Source organism: Hipposideros armiger, unplaced genomic scaffold (genome assembly GCF_001890085.2).
Source record: "Hipposideros armiger isolate ML-2016 unplaced genomic scaffold, ASM189008v1 scaffold_34, whole genome shotgun sequence".
Lineage (NCBI taxonomy): Eukaryota > Metazoa > Chordata > Mammalia > Chiroptera > Hipposideridae > Hipposideros > Hipposideros armiger.
The window spans coordinates 4,276,151-4,290,868 of NW_017731384.1; the positions used below are offsets into that span (position 1 = coordinate 4,276,151).

Below are 14,718 nucleotides of genomic sequence, written 5' to 3' on the forward strand. Positions count from 1 at the left end.
AACTAGCCTGAAGATTATTCCCCACCTTACTCCCTAAATAAAATCTTAAAAAGATAAAAGAAAGAAACAAACAGAAAGAAAACAGCTGGGGATGTATGCTTATATGTATATGTCTATGTGTGTGTGTGTGGTTGGTGTGCATATGTGTGTTTATCTCTCATGTGTGTATTTGAGTGTGCATGTTGTTGGCACGCATGAGCTCTTTGTGTGTGTGAACGTGTGAATATGTGTGTGTGTGTGGGGGGGGCATAACTAATAGTTCTTTGTGTGCTAATGCTGCCTCCTAGTGGCATCTATTACTCATAAAACAATTGGGAATGAAAAGAAGATGATATTAAAGTTTTCCTTGTGTCAAGAACTGGGTAAAATTTTCCATATAACTCACCTTCATTAATTCTATCTTCCCAATCATGCCATAAGGAAGGTAAAGAAATGGAAGAAGCTCAGGGAAATTATGTAACTTGGTTTACCTGGGTCACAAAGCTAATCGGTGACAGGACCTGATGTCTAAACCTCAGCGTTATGTCTTTTCTATCATTCTTAGACTGCTTGTTAAGCTATGAATTTTCCCAGTGGCTTTCTGAAAATTACTGACCTCTAAAGTTGGCCTTTTACAGCCTAGGGAGGCGTGCTGAAACAGGTTGGTGGAGAGATTTTTGTATAGCTGAGGCTATGAAGTGCCCTAGTAGGTGGTTGTCAGTTTGTACCACACTGGCTAAAGCGATTATGTATATTATTGAAGGGAAGGGAGGAGAGCCAGTTTATCTCTGTTAATAGCCTTGAGCATGGATTACCCAAGAAGGCAGGATAGAGTAAGCCACAGAGTAGGGGTGAAATGGTGAATGTAGCTTAGTTCTGCATAGAGAAGGAATCCAGAACCATTGTGCTAAAGGCAGTAACTCTTTGTTTGTTTGTTTGTTTTTAGTAGTAAAGAAAAGAATACATGCCTCATAATTCTCAGTTTCTATTCTCTTTATATGATGTCTATTTGTTGTAGAGTTCATACTTTTGTGACCTGTAAATAGGAAGTTCAGAATCATTTCCTATCCAATTTAAGGGATTTACTGGCTGCAGGATTATTCTGATATTTGTCTTAAATATGTTTACATAATAATAATCATTCTTAGTGTTTCTAAATTGCTTTTCATTTAATTGCTAAGAGTCATTCATGTATTTCATTCTAATGGTACAGAGCATCTTAATGCAAAATGGTGAATCACTGAAATTTGATTATTTAGAACATCAGCTTATGCATAAGTACTTTGTATGGAACCATTGCTAGTTTTCAAACAATAAATAAAAATATGCAATATATATGGAGTCAAATTCCAGAAAAATAGATGAAGGGCTAAAGAGATAGTTTGCAGAAGAATAAAAGAATAGAACTAATAGAAATATTTAAATATTTCAACTTTTCTAACAGTGGAAAATGCAAATTTAAAAAAGGATACTATTTTTATACATACCATCAGCACAGATTAGAAAAATTGTTGATGTGAGACTCTTAGGAACTTGAGTGGAATTGCAAATTTGCAAAACACATCTAGAAAGCAATTGAACAGTACTGACTTAGAGCCTTATTATTATTATTTTGCCCTTATAAATATCTTTATGGAGATAGCTGAAAATTCAACCATGATGTGTATAAAAATATATTTATTTTAACATCGTTTATAAGAGCCAAAATTTGCCAATAACTTACATATCCAATTACAAGAGAATAATTAAATAAGTTATATTGTATTTAAGTGCTAGAATAAGTAAACATTAAAATGATTTATGTATAATCTTATTGTATATAAATATATTTATATTTTATTCTTATCTTATAATGAATAAATATATATATTTTATATACTTATTTTTTACTATATATAAATATATATGATTTGAGAAAATATATATAATTGTTAATAGTAGTTATTCCTTAATGGTAGTATTACACATAATTTTTTATTTTCTTCTTCAAAGCGTTCAGTGTTTTCCAATTTCTCTATAATAGTATTAAAACTTTCATAATCGGGAAGGAAAGACAATTCAAGAATCTGTCCAGGAAGAAAAATTTCATTTCTCTTTATAGTTAACTCTTGATTATTTTTGATAATGAGTGACGATAATTACCTGATAACCTACCACAGTGATCCAAAGTCAGCAACATTTATTCTTGTGTCTTATACTTACATTTTTTTAAAAAAAGATTTTTTTATTGGGGAATTGGGGGATGAGAACAGTGCTGGGGAATTGGGGGAAGGGGAACAGACAAGTTGCTGTCGTTTTGTTCTTCAGTCTAGTTGTGGAGGATGTTGCTTCACTGGCCCAAGTTGGCACCATCATCATTGCGCTCTTCCCCCGCGAGGCACATCAGTCACTGCCTTCTGGACAGCCGCTCACGCTGGCTGCTGGCTACATACGGTAACCCATGGCAACCCACTGGCACAGGAGCTGCAGCCTACGCCGTCGCCAGCGACCCAGGGCAGCACAGCTCCAGGTTGAGCTGTTGTTCAGCATCTTAGCTGTAGAGGGTAGTGTCACTGGCCCTCATATGTGGGATCTGAACCAGGGCCCTCTGGCGTCCCAAGCCAGGTCTTAACCAATGCGCCACTTGGCTGGCCCTATACTTCATTTTTATGTATTATTCACAATCACTCAAATTACTAGAAAAAGTCACATTGCCGTTGTTGAAGCCTTAATTCTACAATGTTTTAGAGGAGTAAAACATAGTGACTTTCGTAATTTTGTGTGTAAGTCAATGTTTTCCAAAATAGTGCTATTTTTGAAAAGATTTGAGGGTATTTAGGAAGTAAAATTGACAGAACTTCAACCATTTTTAATTCTTTCACCTAAACAATCATTGTCCATATTTGATTCATAGTCTTACAAGTTGTTTTCCTTTCTGTGTTTGTATGGCAAGTATACACAATGGTATAATAGTTTACATGCTGTTTTGTCACTCACTTTGTGTATTTATAGTATATAGGCTTATACATTTTATACATGGTATTGATCTTCATGGCAATTAAGGTATTCAAAGAATGTCTTTAGAAAATACAGAGGGTTCCAAAAAAATGTATACATATTTTAAGAAAGGAAAACTGTATTAAAATTGTAATACTCAGTATATACTGATAACAAAAGATGACTATAAGTCATGTTTGACTTCTGCAATTACAAGAGGTGCTCAGAGTGGTTACCATCGGTGTCCAGACACTTCTGATTATGGAGAAATACTGCTTGAACAACGTTGACCAAAGTGTCCACTTGTATACATTTTTTTGGCACCCCAGGTATGTAAGTTTTATATATATATAATTTAAAGTAAAGAGAAGTAAGTTACTGTATCAGATTTACATTTGACTTTATTAAACAAAAAAGTCAAATAACAGTGGCTTAAATAAAATGGAGGTAACTCTAGGTCTCTGTAATAGTTACTGTACTTTATTATAAAGCAGGAGTTTAATTATAGAGATCATCTGACTTAATACTTGTAACAAAGTGCAGCCCTAGTTCAAATTATGTATGAATAATCTTTTTATATTTAGTAAAAGATCACATTTTCCATGTTTTATCTAGGGAATAATTGAATTCACATTGTTCAGTATTATCTGGACTAATTCTTAATTTTAAGTTTATATCTTGAAAATAAACAGGTTCCTTTGACCATGAGAAGCATAGCATAATTAACTTTCCACACAGGAAAGAAAAAACAATTTATTTTTCAGTCATGTTTATATAATCATTATCAATTATGTTGCCATTTGATTTTTAAAAATTGAGCCAAAATGTTATTTGTTTTTGAAACATACCTTCTACTTTTACTTAAGTCATTTGTAGCTGATAGGAAATAATATTTTCAATGGAAATAATGCTTCAATTTCAATACCTTTTAAAAATTAAAAGATAAAACAACAATCAGTATGTATTACCAGTATATTTTTTCATAACTGACTTTATGATCAAATTAGACCAATCAGAATCACTCTCCTAGAAAGAAATTTGGATTCAGAAAAGTTAGTCTTCGACCATTTGAAAGGAAGCTTTGCAAACTAGGGAGCTATGGGGTGGCCATATTCTACCCCAAGTGCTGAGAAAAGCACAATAGGCCCACCTGCATTCATTCTTTAATTCAATAAACATTTGTGGATTGTCTGTACGTGCTAGCTACTCTCCAAGGTGCTGGGTCTGCAATGGTGAACCCAACACATTTGGTTCCTGTCCTATGGAGCCTACAGACATTAAAAAAAGAGATTGATATTAGTTAATATTTGAGTACACATTTTGATAAATACAATGAAGAAAAAGAACAGGAGGCTTTGAAAGAGAATAAAGGGTGGTTTGAGAATTAGTGATGGCCACTGTGAGGAAGTGAAATTAAAGCTGAGGTGAAGAGCAAGGGTGTGAGTGTTCCTAATAGAGGAAACATTCCCTTAAGATATCTACACATACTAGGTGTTCAATAAACACATATTGATCTGAAAAATTATTATCCTTTATAAAATAACTAGACATAGAAGTCATATTAATTGGTTGTCATAAATATTTAACCATAAAACGTTTATGTGAAACTGTATTTTTCAGGCCACCTAAGCTTGCGTTATATATGGTCTAAAAGAGTATTTATCTGGCTTTACCCTTGAGGTCCCTGATTGGACTCTGATTCCAGCAATTTCTTCCCAAGCATATCTGGAGGTCCCCAGGGTGGGTCTCATGTGTGCTCTGTATCTCATTAAACTATTACATGGTGTGCATCATTTATTTTCCCCCAGGTGTTTGTAGCTGTGAGGGTGTTATTATTCTCATTTCTTTCCTCTGATGCTTGAATAAAGGCATCCCAGCTGCTGTTACTTTTTACTAATGCCCGGAGGTTGCTGGAGCCCAGTATTGAGGGCAATGATGTCTGAAATTATGTATACAAATGCTGCTATGGTTTCTGTTGTCAATGTTTACATGGATAGAAAATTCACAGAGCAGTAGTTCCTAACCTAGGCTCCGTGGATGGACTTAAGATTATATATATATATATATATATATATATATATATATATATATATATATATATATATATATATATGTATGAAATGAAAAAGTGACAATCTGCTAGTTCTTGAAAGTGGAAAGGGAGATTTTTCTTGTCTTTTCACTTTCACCGGTTTAGAGAAAATATTTTAAGAATTTACTTTAATTTTTTTTTACTTTTTAAGTTTCTGTCATATTTTCTCTGCTGCAATTATTTCCTCTCAGATGAACTTGACTTAGTTGCATTATTTTCCCTTGATCCCTATGTTTCGTCTTCCACTTTTCTGTTCATGTTAATTTAGACATCATTTGTCAAACATTTCATGTTCTTTCAGCAATGTGGTTATACGTTTTGAACCTTTTCATTGAGTAGTCAAATTCCTGCAATCACATGTGTGGGTTTTGCATCCCTGGTTCTCAGTGCAAATGATCTGGATTACTGATCATTCTTTAGCTATAAACACGTTCAAATATGCTTTCTTAAAAGCATTCTTAAAAGCATTTCATACCTATTTCTTTCCCTTAGGCCTCATGATTTGTCACTGAAACAATGAAGAACTGTTGGTTTTTACTTCCGGTGAGATGGGTTTGAAAAAGCACCTTTGAAACACTATGACTTCCATCTGGAAGCTTGAAAATAGCTAGTTACAAATGAATGAATCTTCTATTTTCTTTATGGAAAATTGAAAAGATGCTTCAAGCTGTGCCTATGTTAGAATTGGCATCACACTTAGTGTATTGCAAAGACACTGCAGAAGGAATCCTGTTGTGAAATTAGATGAAAAACAGTGGTAAGCTGAATTTCATTTAAGTGAGTGTTTTTACAATTTAAATGTTGTTGCTGCCTGTATATTTAAAAAATATAGTTCAGAGTTTTTCCAGAAATGTGGTAGAACACCAAAGAAGACCGCAGTATAGCAATGCAGATATGGAGACTCTTGAGGTGGTTGGGACTTCCTGGGAGCAGCAAAAATTCCATTTTTCACTAGATCTTGCTATTCTAAACAGAACTGGTAAACACAAAGCCGTTTTATTTAATGCAGCATGTTCAGAATTTGGGGTCAGTTTTTTTAGACCTCAGTTCTGATGTAAAAAAAAAAAAAAAAAAAAAGGAAATGCTCGGTTTCCCCGCTTAACCCCTCATTCCCCACTGGGTTGTCTGAGAATGACACCAGGCAGTTAAATTCTCATGTTTTTAGACTCATTCAACTCCAAAGTCTGTCTAAATAATGGCCATACTCTTCTGTGAACATCCTCCAATAACCCCATTTTCTGTGCTCTTTGCCTGTTCTTCCTCCACGCGGAACGCTCATGAGCAGCAATGTCATATGTAGGTCTGATTTTCACCCCCGCAAGCCTTGGTTGGCCTGAAACAGGCCTAGGAGAAGTAGGGTTGGAAGGCGAGCCTGGAGGCCGGACTGCGGACCCTAACGTCGCCATGGCAACGGCGCCGCGCACGCGCCGGGGCTGGCAACGCGGAGAAACGCGAGCACGGAAGTTCCCGCCTCTGACTTGCGGGCTGCGACAGCGGCAGCTCCCGCCGTTGTCATGGCAACGGCGCGGCGCGCCGGCCGCGGCCTGAGGGGTGGGGAAGGGGGCGGGGAATGCGAGCGCGGAAATCCCCGCCCCCAGCCTGCTGGGCGGCGGCGACGGCGGCGGCCGGCAAGGATTTGAAACCGTTTGGCGGCGGCGGCGGCAGCGGCGGCGCAAGGTTCTTGTTTTTCCGAATTTACCTCCCCGCCCCGATCCCCGGGTTCTCGGGTGGAATTTTGTGTGGGGTGGCGGTCGCCCCGCCCGTGCCGGCTCATTCCGGGAGGGGCGTCGCCCCGCAGGCCCCGGGCCGGCTCTCCAGGCCTGAGGGGCGCGCGCCGCGCTTGGGGGGGTCTCGGTGCAGACCCCTGTGATTCCACTTGCAGAGTGGACTCCAGCCCGGGCACGGACTGCGCAAGTCCCGAGGAAAGTTTGCTAAGCGGCCCGCAGGACGAGGTCCAGAAATCGGACCAGAGGGTTTGCGGCTTGTGAGAGGAAATCTGTGTACCGGACAATGTCGGGAAGCGGCCGCGGCCTCGCGGGCCTCGCGAGCCGCCGCCCCGCGCCGGGTGCGACTCCTGCCCGCTCTGGCAGGGACGTGACCTCGGGACACTGCACGCCGGCGTTGTCACAGTCCTCCCAAAACAGAATCAGCGAGTCGGGATTTAGGGCAGAGCCCGGGTTGCTGGCTCCGCTGTGGGCACAGAACCCAGAACAGTCAGTCCCCCGGGGAAGCCCCTGTCCCAGCATCGCCGCGTGCTGGGAGCCCCCGAGTGTTTCTGAGTTTATTTTTTTTAACATGTTCAAGAGAGCAACTTAATATGAACAGCTCTTACTCCAATCATCGTGCCGCAATTTTTATTACTTGTCCTTAATATTTAAAGATGAGTCAACGTGAAATAGAAAAGGCTAATGAAACGACACGTGCCTTTTCCTAGCGGTGCAGCGGACTGGGGCGGACGGGTCGGGGCCCAGCTGTCAACTGTCGTGGGGCCATAGGTCAGTTCCTGAACCCCGCCAAGCCTCAGCTTCCCCCTCTGTGGAATGGCCACGACATCGTGTCTTTCCCCTAAGGTGATGACTGGGATCCGTTTGTAAAGCACACAGCATGCTCCTGGCACAATCAGGGAAGGCTCAGTACATGCTCGGTAACTGCCCCCACGTCCAGATGGGCAAGCCAGGTAAACATGCACCTGGAAAACCTTTTGATGGACTGAAGTACATAGTTCAAATTTTTCTTTAATGAACCAGCATGTATTTAAAGTAAGGTTTGATTGCACAAAATTGATGTCCCGCCACTTTCAGGCATATGTTTGTTGTTGGGCAAGGGGCATTATATTAATATATGGGAGGTGTATTCTTTGTTTAGCAGTGTGGCTGCTTTTCCCCCCAAGATCTTTCAATATTTGTGACTTGCGTATGCTTTGTTGATTCCTATGGCAGCTAAGCACCATATGTAGGTCTTAGCCCATTTTGTAGATGTCCACATAGGAACAGGTTTAAAAAAAGACAGTGCCAGTGAGTTAAATATAAGACATGATCCAAATATATATTATAGCTATAAGTAAGAGTGACCCAATTTACTTTTTTTTTTTTTGCTTTTGAACTAACTTAGGTGACTAGTAGGCACACTCTAAGTACTTTTAGCCTAAGTCAAATATATACCTTTACTTATTTTTCAATTTTATAATTTAAATCTGCAAGTCTAATTAACAGTAATAAAACTTTGATTAGCTGAAACTAAGTAGATATAATTTATTTATAAGATGTAATTTGTGTAGCAAGAATTCCTTGAAGGTTTGAAATGGTAACTTAATTTTTTTTTTTTTTGGCTTTTTGCATTTCATTATTTTGTTGAAGAATGAACAAGGGATAAGGAGAAGCAGATTTTTAGCTTTTACCAAATATCACATTGACTTGTGTTTTTAAAAAAATGTACTGCATGTTACTATAGTAATTCTGATTGCCTTCTTTTCAAAATACTTTTTTATTAGTTGCAGATATTGCTGACTTATAGGCAAATGGACAAGATCTAATATATCTGAGAGCTAGAGATTTCAGAAATTAATCTGAGCTTTGTGCTTAATTTCATGACTTTGGGTTGAGTCTTTTAACTTGGCATTTTAGTTTGCTCTAGCGTTAAACACTATCATCTCCTGCCTGTGTCAAAGGACTTATTGAGTCATTATTAGTGATTATTAGGGATCACTTTTGCTTTAGCCCTAGCTGTGGGTGCTGTCAGGTAAATGTTTGAGTACACGGGCAGGATACTGTTTAAGCCTGGGAATACACTTTTAGGCCAGAGCTGGACTTAAAATTCTGTGTTTATGAGTTTCCATTTGTTTGCTCACCCATTTAAATAGTTGCTTTTCAGCTTTATGACCTAACATCCAGAAGTGGTATCGTAGCCTTCTGTTACAAGTACATAGCTGATGGAGTTATGGAGGATTGCAATTAGTTATTGTAGGAATGCAAAACAAAATCAAACAAACCCAAGCCAACCAACCAATCAGGAAAAGCATTTAAATAAAATTTATCTTAACCAGGTCTTGAATTTGAAAATGTGTTTCTTCTGTAATGCAGAAGGTAGGGTGACCAGTTTAGGTAAATAGATTTAAGGGCATATAATATTTCTTTTCCAGAAGACCTATTTGGTACTCAGAACAGGATCTTAAAAAAACAAAAAAACAAACAAAAAAAAACTACTACTTATGTAAATGGGGGACATTAATCCCTTTCATTAGCATTCATTTACCAGTCAGTTCTTGAGCTTCTCATATGTACCATGCAATGTGTTAGGTACCTACTAAGATGTGTAAGTCATGGTTCCTGCCTTCCAGGAGCATCTCAGATGGTAGAAGACATGCGAGTAATCACAGATGTGTAAAAGTAGTGTGATACTGAGCTGCCAACAGGGGGCAGGATGGTTCAGCTAAAAAAAAAAAGAAAGAAAGAAAGAAAGAAAGAAAAATAATGTGATAAATGGCGCTACACAGATGTGAGCAGTGTACACTGAAAATGGAGCAAGTGGGGTGAGCTTTCCTCAGAAGGGACATTTGAGCTGCATTTGCCTGTCTCCAGGCAGAGGGAACAGCCTGTGAAAAGGATGTGGAATCATATGAGGACTTGGAGTGTTTGAAGAGCGATGAGGAGCCGTTGGTGGTGAAGTGGTCGTTGGAGGGTTGGCGTAGTTAGGCCACGTGTGTGCGTAGGGAGGGGTGAGAGATGGGCTCAAAAGGCACTTGCAGGCCTGGCTTTGGATTTAGATAGCACCCTGTTGTAATAGGCAGTCAAGAGAGGTTTTAAGTAGGGACTTGATATGCTTAGCTTTGTACTTAGGAAACTTACTTGAGTACCAGTCAGGACTAAGGTAGGCAATAGTCAAGTAGACTGTTAGAGTGATGTATGTCACTGGTCGGAGGGGCCTTCTCTGAGACAGTGGCAGCTAGAATAGAGATACAGGCAGTGTTTGAGATATTTCCGAGTATTTGCTGATATACTGGTTTATGGGGGTTTCGAAAATGGGAACAGTGGAGGGGAAGGAGTCAGTGGGGATGGAAAGTTTGGCACAATGAGGAAGTAGTTGATAAAGGATGGAGATATTGTCATTAGAGAGGAGATCTCATGCTCTGATACCGAAACAAAGGAAGTAAGGGTGTGTTCTCTAAGAGGAAAGTTGAGAGGTACAGGGAAGAGCATTTTGGAATGTCACTGTCTGACTAATTTTTCCATGAAGCAGGGGTAAGGTATTTAAAATGGAGAACGAGGGGAGGCAGGAGAACTTTAAGATGTCCGGTAAAAGTTTAAAGCCTACTTTGTGGAGTAGGAAATAGTAAAAGATTCCTGAGGATTCAGGTAAGTTTGGAAGCCATCTGACTGCAAGACAGTGCCATTTTTCTCCAGCCAACCCTGAATTCAGGAATGAAGGAGGGTGTCAAGGGATCGCAGCCTTGCTGAGTGCAAAGGGAAGATTGAGTGGGAAAAGGGAGGAGAGAGTCTAAGAGAGTAAGAGGCTGTGATCAGATAGAGGGGCTTTGGGGAGGTGGTGATGATGAGAGAGTAAGAGGTACAGTCAGATGGTGGGAGCCTCAGAAGGGGAGTCTTTGAGGTTGAAGAGTTGAAGAGCAGTGTCGGGAAGGCATATGGATCTCAGTAACTGTTTTCCTTCCTGGGCAAGGTGGTAGGAAGAGACTGAAACACCCCAGAGAGCACATGCATGTGCTTGAGAGGGGGCCAGAAACCTTGGTTCACTTCTAGACTGTGAGGGAAGTCAAGTTAGCCAGGGAAAGCTAGTGTTTCCTTACAGAGAGGCAGAGCACCGAGAGCTTTCTGTGAAGAGGCAGCTGATGATCAGATGGAGGATACTGTGGTAAATATTAGAAGCTCGTTTAGCAGAGGGAGGCAGCCTGTGGAGCAGGATGACCTATGAGACAGAACAGCTTTTTTACAAATATGTAATTTGTGTATTGCATAAATGACAAATTGGGGACCTTACATTATGTAGAGAGAGTTCATGTCACTACCAAGACATTTATTTCATAACTTAAAGGAACCTGTTGAGTGTGGATATATTTGTAACTGAAGGAATTTTGTCAAAACCTATGTTTCTGATTTTGGGGATTCACCCCGCTTAAATTGTGTTTTCCTTGTTAATTAGGGAGAAAATACAAGGACCAATATTTTAAGTTGTTGGAGGAAAATTAAAAAGTTTAACTTTGCATGGAGTTAAAAATCACTATTTGGGGTACAGTTCTGTGAGTTTTTACACATGCATAGAATAGGACCTTATAACCTCCTCCACAGACAGGATGCAGAACAGTTCTAATACCCCAAATAAATGCCACCTCTTTGTATTCAGGTCTCCCCCAGCTGGTAACCTCTGTGAACCAGTGATCTGTGCTCATAATTTTCTGTCTTTGCTAGAATGTCATACAAATAGATTTATGCAGTATGTAGCATTTAAGAACGGCTTCTTGTACTAATCATAATAAGTTTGAAGTTTGTTCATGTTGTGTGTGTCAGTATTTCATTCTTTTCTGTTTTGAGTACTGTTTCATGATGTAGTTTATACCACAGTTTGTGTATCCATTCCCCAGGTGAGGGACATTTCGGTTGTTTCCAGTGTTTAGTAATTACAGAAGAAAAAAGCTGTTATAAATATTACATTCAGGTCTTTGTGTAAATATAGATTTTGTTTCACTTGGATGAATACCTAAGAGTGGGATTTCTGGCTTATGTGGTAAGTGTACGTTTAACTGTGTAAGAAACTGCTAACCTGTTTTCCAGAGTGGTGGCACCATTTTGCATTCCTGCCAGCAGTGCAAGAGAGTTCCTGTTGTTCTGTGTTCTCACCAGTGCTTGGTATTGTTTGTATTTTTTATTTTAGATGTCTTACTAGGTGTGAAGTGATATCTTATTGTGGTTTTAATTTGCATTTCCCCACTGACTAACAATGTTGAGCATCTTCTCATGTGCTTATCTGTCATCTGCAAATCTCTGGTAAAGGCATTACTTTTTTTGCTGATTATTTTTATTGGATTTTTTTCTTTGTGGTTTTGAGAGTTCTTTGTATGTTCTTGATATAAGTGCTTTGTGAGATATACAAGGTCTGACTATTAAGTTTGCAAACTTGTTGCAACAATGTTGCTAACCTTTTTGATATCAGAGGGATGATTCATTATGAATTTGTACCAACTGGACAAACAGCTAACCAAGTTTACTATTTGGAATTGCTGAAAAGGCTGCGTGAAAAAGTTAGATGACCTGGCCTTTTTGCCAGCAATTCATGGCTCTTGCATCACGACAATGCACCAGCTCACACGGCTCTGTCTGTGAGGGAGTTTTTAGCCAGTAAACAAATAACTGTATTGGAACCCTCTTCCTACTCACCTGATTTGGCCCCCAGTGACTTCTTTCTTTACCCGAAGATAAAGGAAATATTGAAAGGAAGACATTTTGAGGACATTCAGGACATGAAGGCAATATGATGACAGCTCTGATGGCCATTCCAGAAAAAGAATTCCAAAATTGCTTTGAAGGGTGGACTAGGCACTGGCGTTGGTGCATAGCTTCCCAAGGGGAGCACTTCGAAGGTGACCATAGTGATATTCAGCAATGAGGTATGTAGCACTTGTTCTAGGATGAGTTTGCGAACTTAATTGTCAGACCTCATATGATGCGCATATATTCACTTAGTATCTGTAGGTGGTTTTTTTTTTTTTTAAAGATTTTTATTGGGGAATTGGGGGGATGGGAACAGTGCTGGGGAATTGGGGAAAGGGGAACAGACAAGCAGTCTAGTTGTGGAGGATGTTGCTTCACTGGTCCAAGTTGGCACCATCATTGTGCTCTTCCCGGGCGAGGCAGATCAGTCGCCGGCTTCTGGACGGCCGCTCACTGCGGCTGCTGGCCGCTCACGCTGGCTGCTGGCCACACACGGTAGCCCATGGCAATCCACTGCCACAGGGGCTGCAGCCCACGCCGTCGCCGGCGACTCATGGCAGCCCAGCTCCAGGTTGAGCTGTTGTTCAGCATCTTAGCTGTAGAGGGCAGTGTCACTGGCCCTCATATGTGGGATCCGAACCGGGGCCCTCTGGCATCCCAAGCGAGTTCTTAACCATCGCGCCACTCGGCCGGCCCGGTTTGTTTTTTTTTTTTTTTTTTTTAGTCCCTTAACAGAGTCCTTTGCTAAGCAAATTTTTTTATTTTGGTAAAGTGTAATGTATCAATTTTTTCTTATATGAGTAGTGCTTTTTGTGTTGCATCTAATAAATCTTTGTCTTTTCCAAGGTCATCAAGATTGTTTTCTATGTTTTCTTCTAAGAATTTTATAGTTTTACATTTTACACTTAAGTCTGTGATTTATTTTGAGCTAATTTTTGTATACAGTATGAGGTTTAGGTGGAGGTTTGTTTAATTTTTTTTTTTTTGCATATGGATGTCTAATTGTTACAGCATAATTTGTTGTAAAAAAAAATACACCTTTGTCAAAAATCACTTGTCCATATTTGTGTTGGCCAGTTTCTGGACTCTAGTTTGTTCCATTGGTCTGTGTGTCTTATCCTTTTGCCAATAGTGCGTTGTCTTGACTACTGTAGCTTTTTGGTACATCTTAAAATTAGGTAATGTAAGTCTTCTACCTTTGTTCTTCTTTTTCAGAATTGCTTTTGCTATTCTAGTTCCTTTAACTTTCTAAAATATAATTTTTCTATTTTTGTATATATTTATAAATATGTAAATATATATTTTGTATATTTACAATATACAAAAACCTTGTATATAAATATATATATACAAAGTACTGCTGGGGTTTTTAATTGGAATTGCATGAAATCTATAGATCAATTTGGGGACAGTTGATATTTAATGCTAATGAGTTTTCTGTGATTTCTTTCATCAGTTTTTTAGTTTTCAGCATACAGATCCTTAATATTTTAATTTTAAATCTTTTACAGACTGCATTATGGACATGGCAAGTGAAGAAGAAAAATGGGAGAAGCTGGATGCGGAATTTGATCACTTTGTGGTAGATATGAAGCCCTTCGTTTTAAAATTACCCCATAGGTCAGGTAAGATTATGTTTGAAAATAGATTCTTAAGATTAATTTTTTCCTTTATATTATTTCATTCAACTAATGAACCATCAAAATGGAAATAAAGCTGAATTCCTTTAATACCACTTTTTCATCTTGAGCTGATGTAGGATTGTTTACTTTGAGCTCTTCAAGGGTAAATAGAGATTTAGTGATAATGTCCTGCTAAACCGTGGAAGGATCTTATTGAGGCATGACTTCTAATACGTCATGAGCTTAAAGCACGTGGGTCTCTAAAGTTGGCTGCAACTCTTTCTTCCAGCATCTTTTCCCTCCCGTCGTGGAAATTTTCCTCTTACAGGAGCCTACTGTCCACCTGCTCTGATCCTTTTGTTTATCAAAGTGGAAAAGAATCTTTTGGTCTTGTATGCTTATCGGTTGGCTGAATAAAATCAAGTGCTAATGAATTTTTGTTGCTATCTTGTCTCCAATTCCTGGCCTGTTATCTCTGATTATGGAATGAGAGTCTTTGTCTCAAGTCAAAGAATTTTCAAATAATTTAAGGCATAGAGAGCAATCGGAAAGAGTCTGGAGCGCCACTGAAGACTCTCTAAGTCAGCGGTTCTCAACCTTCCTAATGCCA

The 14,718-nt window shown here is 39.1% G+C and overlaps 1 protein-coding gene across 2 annotated transcripts in view; it reads left to right on the forward strand.

Annotated features, from left to right (window-relative positions):
• Nucleotides 1-7,704: 7,704 nt before the first annotated feature.
• CEP112 (centrosomal protein 112) overlaps nucleotides 7,705-14,718 on the forward strand; it is a 355,787-nt gene continuing 348,773 nt past the window's right edge. For both annotated transcript variants that reach the window (XM_019637812.1, XM_019637813.1), the window contains exons 1-2: nucleotides 7,705-7,724; nucleotides 13,998-14,111. In XM_019637812.1, coding sequence (XP_019493357.1) covers nucleotides 7,712-7,724; nucleotides 13,998-14,111 — 127 coding nt within the window. In that variant the 5' untranslated portion in view covers nucleotides 7,705-7,711. The remainder of the gene's footprint in view (nucleotides 7,725-13,997; nucleotides 14,112-14,718) is intronic.